Source organism: Amborella trichopoda, chromosome 3 (assembly GCF_054954075.1).
Source record: "Amborella trichopoda isolate Santa Cruz 75 chromosome 3, AtrichopodaSantaCruz75HAP2 v2.0, whole genome shotgun sequence".
Taxonomy (NCBI): Eukaryota; Viridiplantae; Streptophyta; class Magnoliopsida; order Amborellales; family Amborellaceae; genus Amborella; species Amborella trichopoda.
The window spans coordinates 15,571,483-15,583,934 of record NC_142338.1 but is presented as its reverse complement, the minus strand read 5'-3'; the positions used below and the strand labels follow the sequence as shown (position 1 = coordinate 15,583,934).

The following is a 12,452-nucleotide window of genomic DNA, read 5'->3' as shown; positions in this document are numbered from 1 at the left end:
CAAAAATTAAATAGACCAAAATACCCCTAAAACTTTCAGGGATATTTTGGTCACTTTATTTTTTGTGAATAATTTTTTAATATTTTTATTAGGTACGGCTTGATGAGAAGACTGACCGTCTTAAATTTCATATAATTTAGATTTGTAGAAGAAAAACTTAAAATGTTAGAATAAAAAAAAAATGTACTCAATATATATTTCTCTTTCACACTCAACTACAATGCATTCTTTGAGCTTGCATTCATCTCACCCCCTCTTTTTGAATGTACTCTCTCATCAAGCCATTCAACTCCTCTAACATTCCATATATCTCTTGTGTTTGAGGGTGCCTTTTATCACCAACAAAGAAGCTATGAAGGACCCCTCTAACCTCAATCATGCTCCAACCCGGCCTCTTCTCAACTCCTCTCTCTTCCATCATTCCCCTCACCATCTCCACATCTGCCCACCTTTTAGCTGATGCATATATGTTTGATAACAGAACATACCTTCCCCCATGTAAAGGATCCAAATCTATCACATGTTTTCCAATTCTCTCTCCTAAGCTAACATTCCCATGAATCCTACAGGCACCTAAAAGTGAGCCCCACATAATTGGATCAGGCTTCATAGGCATGCTTTCTAAAACCAACCAAGCCTCATTCAAATACCCAGCTCTAGCAAAGAGGTCAACCATGCAACCATAGTGCTCAATCCCTGGCTCGAGGCCGTAGTCTCTCATTGAATCAAAGAAGAAACGACCTTCATCCATATAACCCACATGAGCACATGCAGTTAGCACACCTACATATGTGACCCCATTTGGCCTTTGACCCACCTCTTGCATATGTCGAAAGATCGCGATGGCCTCGTCACTAAGGCCATTCATTGCAAGCCCTACCACCATGCCACTCCATGTGAAGACATCTTTCACAGGCAAGCTATGGAAAACCATTATAGCCTCCTCTATGCATCCACATTTTGCATACATGTCTATCAACACATTGCCTAATATCACACTAACACCTTCTTTACACAGTAAAGAATGTATGCATTTGCCCCTCTCTAGAGCCCCTAACAGCCCACAAGCTGAAATAGCACTCACTAAAGAAGCCTCATTTGGAGCTTCAAGAACTTGATACCTCATTCTAACAAAGAGCCTCAATGCCTCTTCAAAACATTTGCACTTCTCATAGCCCCCAATCATGGCAGCCCAAGAGACAACATCCTTAGTTGGCATTTTCTCAAAGACTTTTGAAGCGTATTTTATCTTGTTACATTTGGCATACATGTCAATTAAAGTCCCACCCACATACACATTACTCATTAATCCCAACTTCACTATGAATCCATGAATTTCTTTCCCTTTGTCAATTGCTAGTAATAGGGAACATGCCCTTAGCACAAAGGGAAAAGTATAGGCATCCGGAGATTTGCCTCTACTCACCATCTCATTAAACATAAAAAGGGCTTCTCTAGGGTTTTTACTGTAAGTATAAGCCCTTATCATGGTGTTATACATGAAAGCATTTGGATCAATAAAGTGGGTGAGAAGCACATGAGCATAAGTCAAGCCATTAGGCATCAAAGAAGCGGAAATGGCCAACAGCTTTGAAACAACAATAGGATTCTCATATAGGCCAGAAACAATACATCGGGAATGGATTTGCTTTAATTGGTTTACGCCAGAGCATGATTCTAATTGTCTAAGAAGATTGCGATGAACTTTGGAGTTGGGCTCACTGATGGAATTTACACCAGATTTTTGGTTAGAAAGTGAAAGGGGTGTAGTCATGAGAGGTGATAATACACTAGCCATGATGCTCTTGACTTGAGATTTTCACAATGAAGCGCCGTATTATTCTTTTTTCGTTGTTCTAATATACTTAAGTGATTGAATTCGAGCTTTTATGAACTTTGGTTTTTTTCACCCAAATTTTAGCCGAAAAACTTTTCCTTAACCCATCCCATGCCCAGGTAAAATGGTTGGGTTGGGTTGGGTTGTGTTAAGTACACAACCAACATGAAATTTTCTCAAAATTTATCATGAATCCTAAACCTACAGTATTAACTTATCGTAAGGTATTTCTTAGAAGCGACACATTGTACCAGAGCTTTAATAAAGCAGAATGGTGGATCAGGATTCATATGACTGATTTCAATTAATTGGAAAAAAACTAATGATGATGATGGCTAAAAACAATAGAAACACTCATAATCAATAAGAAACATACACCTACAAAATAGAAATGAGACTCAATATATCATATTTGTTGCGCTCCGCCACACTAACCCCAAGCCTTCAGCCAATTTCTAAGGTCCATGGTGTCCTTTTGCTTTTAGCAAGCAAGAGAGATCCCTTCCCTTTTGTAATTTTACATGTTTTCAATCCTTGATGGCGCAGGTGCACCGAACGTGCGAGTAATGGGTTAGTGTGGTCCTCCATTTGATATTTCAGATAAGCTTTGAAATAAAATCTGACAAGTGCATTATGTCCCTATCGTTATTCTATTAATTTGAGGTTAATCTTTACATTTCTCTTCTTTTTTTTAACTTAGAGAATGTGATCTTTCCAATTTCTCGAAGGGGCTCATACACGAGGACTCCTTGCTTCCAAACAAGGAATTCTCAATCACTTCACAAAAGTAAAAAACAATTTTTTCTTGATTTATGTTTTTTTAATTAAAAAGTGGCTACCTTTTGTTTCTCTAATTTTAAATAGATTTTTGAAATTGCAGTAATTTTTTAAATTGTTTTTTAACAACATCACAAACTTTTATTGATAATGTAAGAAAACATAGAAAATTATAATAGTAAAGAATCCCGAATTACATCATGCACCCCACTCACTTCGAGCTTTGCTAAGTAATCAAACGGTCATTAGTTTCCTTGTATACATATTGAAATTCCACACGCGGTCCATCCATTAAATCACACACATGTAGCTATAAAGATCTAAAAATCCATGGAGGTCTCCAATTCCTTCTATACCAATTTATCACATTTAGCGAATCCCCTTCCACTGCACACCATATACCTGGAAATCTATTCTTTAAAACCTTAAGACCAAACAACAAAGCACTTAATTCATCCATGTTCGCAGTGCAGTTCCCACATGGTCCCAATAGCAGCAAAGAACAGTCCCTTATGAATTCTGAAAAACTCCCCCAAAATCCTTTGGGCTAGGTTTTCCAATTGAAATTCTATCAAAATCCATTTTGATACAGCCACTATCAGGCCTTATCCATCTTCCCACATGTCTGTCGAACCTCGACGATTGCCACATCATAGTTGAGAGACTGAGTGACTAAAAACGAAGATCAATCAGTATGCATGACCTTTTTTTGAATCATTTCCAAGCATAATCCTCTTCTTCGAAATGTTCTCCTATTATGCTCTAGCCACACTTCCCACAACAAAGCATAGATTAAATATAAAGTTTTACCTTTCTTTGGCAAAGTTGGACGAAAAATATTTGCTAAAATATCTTTGTGGCCTTGTGGAAGGGTCAGCTGCGTACCGCACTTACTAAAAGCCCACTTTAAATGATCTCCCGTCTCCTCATCTTTTTTATATAACAGGCATATGTTAACCAGAATTTTACTTCTCTTCCACAGATTACCATCTATTCGAACTCTTCTATGCAATAAGATCCATAGAAAAATTTTAACTTTGTCTTAAATCTTCCATTTTCAAATTTTACTCGAATCAACCATGGGGCACGATCATTGAACAATAATCTATATGCTAATTTTTAAAAAATTTGTTGTATTGAAAAAAAGGTTTGACCAGTTGGAGTGGTTTTGAGTGGACCAGTCGGTTTACCGGTTCAAACATTGGTCCGGTCCTGATAACACTGAGAAAAATCTCCTATAGGCGTATTGTTTTGGATCATCCGTGACCCAAATCATGAAACGGTATGTATTGGGGCTTAAAATCGAAAAGAGAAGATATATTTATTTTCAAAATGTAATGGCTTATCCACCACCATCTAGCCTTATCCCAATTGTCTCTGTTTCATTGTGCTTCTTGTCTCTCTATTCCACACTTTATCTATCTAACCATGTCACCTTTCTATCTCCAACTTCTTTCTCTATGTAATTGTGCACTTTTTATCTCTCCAAATCTGCCCTTCCCCTTTTCTTTTTTAATCCTCTCTCTCAATCTGCCCTTGCTCTCTCCAAAAGTCCCCTTAGCACTCAAAACTGGTGGTTTTCACTTGAGTGGCCTATGTTGGATATGCCAATTCCAACTTTTACTTTGGAGTTAATATATATCAAGGATATAAGCGTGTTTGGCGATTTAGAATCTCATAGTTACCGGGAGCGCCCAACTGGGGTGGCCTTCTCGCTCAGAAACTTAGCTTCGGTATTATGTGGCCGGGATCTCATCTGGAACCTGTTCTCAACTTTTTGGGAGCTTGCTCCTATTTTTAGGATTCTCGATCCCATTCACAACAGAACTCGTTCCCGTTGTCCCACAAAACGTGTTCCCAAGCAAATTAGATTCCAGCTCCTAGAATTTTAGGATCGCGATCCCTACATTCCCAGAACTCCATCCTTAGAGAGGATCCCACCATGAACAAAAACAGAGCCACCCACCATTAAAACAGTAGGGTTATCAGCTAAAAAATGCGTAGACATTGGGCCTCTAGGACTCAAAGTAGCTACTCTAGCCCTAATTCCAGATGGATAATTTTTGGGTACCCCACTAAAAATGTTAATTTGCTTTTCCAATCCTTTACAAAGGTTTTTCATTTCAAATCCTATAGGAAACCAATCACCCGAATTCTTGAATTCGTCAAGGTCAGCTTTTATCATATACTTGAAATCCTCTTGTATATTCAAGCTTTCATGGTTTCCCTGTAAAATTAACATCTTCTTATTTGATTTCTCTGCGTCTTCCTTCTAAAAAATAAAGGAGGTTGAGCTCTTCTCCTCATCTGTCAAGGATATCACAAAGCTTTACAACCATGGAGTTGCTTGCAATCAAGTGATAGTTTCATCAAAGATTTTAACCATTTTCAGAGCTTGGTTGGCCTTTTGGAGATCGCCATGGAGGTCCCTAACTGCTAGCAAGCAAGGTTGAGATAGGTATGTGGATTTTTGTTGTTGTTATGCTGTCTGAGGAGACAGAAAGACTCCACTCACTGTGAAGTTGATGAATGTGTTCATGAAGTTAGAAAGGGAGAGGGGCGCGTCTTTGTAAATGGGTCCATGGGATCAGAGGTGCGGAGGTTGAAGAGGTGGTAAATGTGAAGATGTGGTGAATGTTTGGTCGAGAGATATATAGAGAGAGAGAGCAAGAGAGAGAACTGGTTGAGATTGGCTCCAAATTGAGCGGAACACGATCTAATCTTCAATGGAGCTCGATCCATTTCAAACACGAACGCATTTTTCTTAGATGGGGGTGCGATTCAACTTTAAATGGGATCTCATTCATGTTGTCTATAGGAAAGCGATCCTAATGAACATGGGAACATGATCCCATTTTACACGGAATGCGTTCCCGTTAAATAAGGATCTTGATCCCAATATATAGGGAACACGCCTCTTGTTCATACGGGATCTCTATCCGTAACTTTTACCCTTATCGAAACTTGCTCCCCGAGCTCCGGAGCTTAGGCAGCCCTTGATCTGATGTTCCCGCTCCTGGAACTAAAGCCGTTCCCGCTCCAGCTCCCAGTAACTATGATTTAGATATCCAAGATATACATAATGAAAATACAGTACATCCCTTATCTACAAAGCCGTCCTATGTAACTAGACAGCTGGGAGCGATTTCTAGCCAATCTTGCAAAAATCACATGAGGCTCGCTCTTAGTTGATAAACCATCTCAATGAAGATGAAAACCACAAAAACCATCTCTTTGAAACTTCATTCATTATCTCCATCTAGAAAGCCATCTCTCTTTAAAATTCTAATAGCCCATCGTGAAAGTTTCCCCATTGCTTTATTTGTGAAACTTTAACTATTTTCTCCCTCTAGAAAGCCATCTCTCTTTCAACCAAACACCATCAAATCCTGCCATTTTTTTTCTTTAAGGGCCAATTTGGATGTCAAGTAAAAAAATCTTCACATGGAAAAAAATTGTAAGTTTTCTCATCATTAATTAAAAAATATTGCCATAGTTTTTTTGTTATATTGGATTGTTTGGATGGAGTTAACATACTAAAAGCAAAGTCGCATTCTACCCTTCCAAAATTCTCTTGCCGAACCAAAAGGTTTTCTTGTATCTCTCACAACAATAAAAAATTTGCTTCCATACAATAAGCAAACTTGCAACCTGATCTTCTCCTTATTCACGAAGAGAACACGCCTCTTGTAGAGAGAGAAATGACTTTGGCCTTACAAAAATGCCGCCTAGGGCTGCCATGGATGGGGCTTGAGCTTCTCTAGTTTTTTGCAACCCGATCATCTCCTTATTCATGAAGATAAGGGGCTTCCCATAGGTGCAGTATGAGATAAAATATTTGCCTTTTGTAGATAGAGAAAGGGCCTTGGCTTTAAAAAGACGCTGCCTGGGCTTGAGCTTCTTTGGTTTGCTGCAACCCCCACTTCTCCTTATTCGTGAAGAGAAGGGGTTTCCCATGGGTGTGGTATGAGAGAAAAGACTCGCCTTTTGTAGAGAGAGAAAGGACATTGGCTTTACAAAGATGCCGCCTAGGGCTACCATGGATGGGGCTTGAGCTTCTTTGACTTTTTGTAACCCGAGCTTCTCCTTAATCATGAAGAGAAGAGGCCTCCCATGGATGTGGTATGAGAGAAAATGCTCGCCTTTTGTAGAGAGAAAAATGGTTTTGGCTTTACAAAGATGCCGCCTAGGGCTGTCATGGATGGGGCCTGAGCTTCTCTTATTTTTTTTAGAGAAAGAAAATGAAAGTGTTTTGTTTCATATAGAGAGAAAAAGTAGATTTGGGATTTTTGAGGTTTCACGGTGTTGTTGGGTCAGGGGTTGAGGTTTGCATCGGGGTGAGAGTAGATTTGGGGTTTCTGAGGTTTCACGGAGTTGTTGGGTCACGGGTTGAGGTTTGCACGGGGATGAGAGAGCTGCACTCTAATTAAAAAAAATTCAAGTTTGACTTGAATTTTGTTTATTTCAATTTAAAAATCTAATAAAATCTTGAGGTTGTCCAAATGATTCAAATATGTTTCACAATATTTTTGAATTGCAATCCAAAAATATTGCGATTTTGAGTATATTCAAACTGGCACTAAATATACATATTGTTTCTCTCTCCCTCTAAAATTCTATATCTCCCAACCCTAATCCCTGCCAATTCATTCTTAGATAGTCTTTGCTAATTATTTCTTATAAGTTCTAATGTTGTTTTTTTAATACAGTTGATTCTAAAGAGAGAGTGAAGGATAAAGAGAGTGAAGGACAAACCTAAGGTAGGAGAGAGGTTCTTGAGTTGTGAGGGCCTTCTTCAATTACTCTCTCTCCCTAAGGCCAATAATATTAATACAATGTAGGTTTTTCTTTGAATTTCTCTCTCTAAAATGAAACCTTCCTTGAGTTTTTCGCTCTCTAAGATGAAAAAGATGAGTGGTTATTATAAAGGAAATGTATATGATGAGACTTTTTATTTTTGGTACAACGAAGTCACAACTACTATTGACCATTAGATTTGACATCGGGTGGTTGAGAATATGTCATTAATTAAGCACAATGTTAAAAAAAAAATTTCTCGAATTTTGTGACACATTTCAATCCATTAGATATTACATCAATGGGTAATAATGATTGTGACCTCCTTGTACAAAAAATAAATAATCTCATAATATACAATCCCCATTATAAATTGTTCTTTTCTCCCCCTTTCTCTCTCTTGTCAAGCTAGAAAGAGAAACTTAAATTTAAGAGAGAGATGCTTCACATAGAGATTTGAACAACAACATATTGAACTTGTTAGCTCTGTCTATTTGACATTGGCGATGAAATAATTATAACAGTCCGTGCAAATCAGACAGCTGAGAGATTGGGGATGTAGAAAAAACAAATAGAGGTTGCAATATACAATAAGATTTCCCTTCTTTTTTCCGATTCTCCTAATGTTGTGAGAGTGAGTTTAGGGTTCTATTCTAGAAATTGTGTCTATGTTTTAATTTACATTGAGATTTGGATGAATTTCCTAACCTATTCGAACACTTCTTTGTAGAAACCATAATGTTTATCTTAACTTGAAAGGGGTTTGAATACAATTTCTATTCCTAATCCAAGGTAAAATTATTGAGTCGCCCAGTTCATAAGATAGGAATTTAGGAGTTTGATAGAGTGTAAAACCTTTGATGGTATGTAAAGCCAATGGAGGTTCAGAGAGAGAGAGAGAAGCTCACTCTTCTTAGAACCTTCACCTTCTCTTATACTTTTCCTACCTTTTACATCATTCATCAACAATTTTTTACAGTTATTTTGTTGTCTAATAAATATTCTTTTTTGGAGGTTTCTTTATGAGGCTTTATGGTTCAATTCATGATCAAAATTCCTGATCGAATTTTCAAATTAATTATTTTTGGAGTTTTCTATATTAAGCTTTAAAGTAATGATCCTATAGGACCCACCCCCACTCATGTGTGTAGGACCCCAAATGATCACTTTTAAAGTTGGCACAGATCTCTAGAAGATTTATCACATGGGTGTGGGACTTGACATTTTTATAGATCCGTGCCAAATTTAATGGTGATCCATTGAAGTCCTACATACATGGGTGGGGCAGGGTCTTATAGGATCATTTCTCTAAGTTTTATATGATAAATGCATTATGTTTATGCATCTATTCTCTCCCTTATGTGGAGTGTGCCAAGTTAAAATACAGTTTTAATATTATGTTTGTTGTATGATCTTTTTATTTACTTTTGAATTATTCATCCTACAAATTCAAATAAATCATGGATGTCCTTTTAATAGTAGGTTTTTGACCTTTCAATAAATTGCTTCATGATTTTCTAAACTTTAATCATCTTCATGTTCCGTAATGTATATTTGTTATTACTTTTTCTTCAACAATATCTTATATATATTATAGGTTGATTTCATCATTCTACTTTATCCTTTTGATTTTAATATTTGACCATCATGTAGATTGGGAAACTATAAGTATATAAATTATTGGGTCTATCTACATATTTTTGGCAATATATATGCAATAAATATGTTTTTATGGTTCTTATTGTTGACAGATAATATCTGTGAGAGATAATATCTTTGACCACTGACCAGAAGATCAAGTCATTCATATCCCTTGTATTGAGAGCCACAGCCAAGAGAAAGAAAGGAACTAACTTGGGGTCCATCTTATCATTGCTATAAGAACCAAGAAATGGATAACACTGGCTACCAAAACTTCGTGAAATATTGTAATCAGGTGGAGTGCCAAGTAAGACTTCATATGGAGACTTGTACTCAAAACACAGTGTTGGAGGCGATTAATTAAGAAGACAGCTGTGGAGAAGACCTCCATCCAAAAACACCGAGACATGTGAGCATGATGGAGAAGTGTAAGATCAATTTCCACCAAGTGACGATGCTTACGCTCTACAACTCCATTTTGTTCAAGGGCATGTAAGCAAGACAATCTGTGTTGAATTCTACTACTAGCCAACAATTAGGATAATATTTTATTAACATATTCACTGCCACTATTTGATTGCAAAAACTTGATTTTAGTGCCAAATAAGTTTTCAACAGTATTTTTGAAAATCTGAAAATAGCCAAACAATTTGACTTTTGAATGAGAGGAAAAATCCAAATATATTTTGAATAATCATCCACAAATATTAGATAATATATATAACCTTCACAAGAGATTTCTGGGGCTGGTCCCCACAAATCTATATGAATTAAAGGTAAAGGAATAGGAAAAATAGAGTTTGAAACAAGAAATTTCAAACGAGAACTTTTATTAATAGCACAATCTGAACAACTCAATGAGTTTTGTCTACCAATCAAATTCCGATACTTATTTTTTAGAAGGAAATAAAAAAATGCATGAGCTAGGTTGGCCCAATTGTTTGTGCTAAATATCAACAATATAGTTTCTTTAAACAAATCCAGTGAAGCTGCCATGATTCCTAGGAAGATGTCATTCACCTGTAGCCTTTATTAGAAAAAGGCCATTTTGACTTGGTCCTTCGTGCTAGATCTTGCTCGCGTGTTGATCCTTGATGCAATAGCCAGAAGGATGAAAGATGAATACACAATCATTATCTTTAACAAATGAAGAGACAAAAATAAGATTAGCGTGAATACGTGGCACATGTAATGTATCTTTTAAAATAAAACTAGACAATGGTGTACGAAGATATGTATTATGAATGATGTTCATAGGAAGGGTATTACTATTTGCCATTGTAATCTGCTCTTGACAATTGTAAGGAGATGAATTGGTCATGTTACTGGCATCCATTGTTATATGGTTAGTTGCTCTTGTATTTGGGTACCAAGTGCTGTTATATAGATTTGTACAGATGTTCATTACAAAGAAAGCTGTCGGGAGATCATTTGGTCGATAGTTGTAATTAGGGCGATGCAGGCAATGTAAGGCACTATGACCAGCCTTGCCACATATTTGACAAACAATGAATTTTTGGCAGGGGCCAGTGTTCCTCAACCACCTGGGACTTGAGTAGAGCTAACTGAGCGGTTTTGATTACCATGAGCACCTCTCAACCACAACCACGAGGTAAAGAAAGTTATTCTAGAAGCCTCAAATATTGAATAATAATATTGTTCTAATCGTTTTTCACGGTTGAGAAGCATATTGTAGAGGGCTTCAACGGAAGGTAACTCGAGGTTAGTAGTGACTGATATAATCAAAAAGTCATAATCAATACCTAGACCATCCAATGCATAGAAAATGAGGTCTCTTTGAGAGACTAGTTGCTATATTGCAATCAATTCATTAGCAAAAGCCTTAATTTTTTCCATATACTCAAATATGGCGTGCGATTCTTTTTGAAGAGGTGAAGGCTCTTTCAAGGGGCTGCCATATATCACATGCAGTAGTATACCCAACCACTTCAGTGAAGATGGTTGGAGTAAGAGTTATATGAAGCTAATTAAGGAGCAGTTGATCTCTTTTCTTCCAAGCAATATATTCAAGATTTAGAGCGAGCGTCTTTTCACCCTATTCATTGACGCTCTCAATATACTCCTTTGGAGGAATGAAAGTTTTATCTAAAAAGAAAAGCATATCGGTGATGTCAAGTATTGGTAGCAGCTGACTTCCACATCAAATAGTTGGTACGATCGAATTTGATTGTGACATGAGAGAAGTTAGGCAGTTCGGCCATAGATGGTGCAATAACATCAATATTGCTACTGCATGACAATGTGTGATGCCATTTCGAATAGCACAGAAGAAAGTATGGGGTAGAAGGTAGAATATGGCCTAATCTGGTTTATGAGAAGCCTATGTGGATGGTAGAGAGAAAAAAGTAGAATACAAGTATTGTGGAGAAGAAGAAGGGAAGTGCAAATAAAAAAAGAAGAAGACACAACAATGGTGCAAAACAATGGCTTTTGTGGAGAAGGAATATTACAATTACCCACTTTTTTTACCAACAAAAGAAAGTCCAACCGTCGAGGGGGTACAAACTTTGGCTTATGGAAGCCACTACGCAATAATGCCTATGGGCAAAAATGAATAGTGTTTTTGCCCATAGGCTCTGCATCGTCTGATTTTTTTTAAAGGTATGGATTAAAGACTGCAACGAGCCTACTATGTGCATTGCGGTATCAGCAACGAGCATTCATGTAAAAAAACACAGGAAACCGCTACTGCTCTCGTAGATCCGTGGCGGTTTTTAAGGTAAAGCTACAATGGACATATAGTAACACAATTCAATTTTGCCTATAGCCATTTTTAAGAGTTTTTCTTGGCTTATTATGACTTATTGTGAGGAAAGCGAGCTAAGATTTGTATCTATGAGTCTCACAAAAAAATAAATGTTTAGGTGCATATTCTTATTGGTAATTGCTTGTAGAAATGTTAGGAGGAGAGATACACGGTATAAATTATGGAGTCTTTTTCGTGGTTGCTTGCAGAACTGCCTTTAAGAAGCTTGTGACTTTGCGAGGCTGCTACCCAAGCATGCTCTTGATTTGTTTAAACGATCCTCAATGCTTGGTGCCAAAGCTTGCTCCTTCCCAATGGAATCTAGTTCCAAACTTTCTCTATATGATGGTGACCCAATCATTAGTGTCTCAGCATATTGAAACATGGTTGGTGCTCTTCAATACCTAACAATGACAAGACATGATATTACTTATGCAGTTAATCAAGTCTGCCAATTTATGCATCAACCTCCTACCAAACACCTAGCCAGAGTTAAACGAATTATTCGCTACATCAAGGGCACTCCTCACCTTGGCATCACTATACGGTGCTCATCTGATGAGATGATTCGAGCATACTCTGATTCTAATTAGGCTGACTGACCCGACAGTCATCATTCCACTTCAGGACTTT

General features: G+C 37.3%; 1 protein-coding gene across 1 annotated transcript; it reads right to left on the bottom strand.

The window, feature by feature from the left end:
* Positions 1 to 241: 241 nt before the first annotated feature.
* Positions 242 to 1,798, bottom strand: LOC105420391 (pentatricopeptide repeat-containing protein At5g66520-like). The gene has a single exon (XM_011623817.1). It carries the CDS (start codon positions 1,796 to 1,798, stop codon positions 242 to 244), a length of 1,557 nt encoding a protein of 518 aa, XP_011622119.1.
* Between the last annotated feature and the right edge of the window lie 10,654 nt (positions 1,799 to 12,452).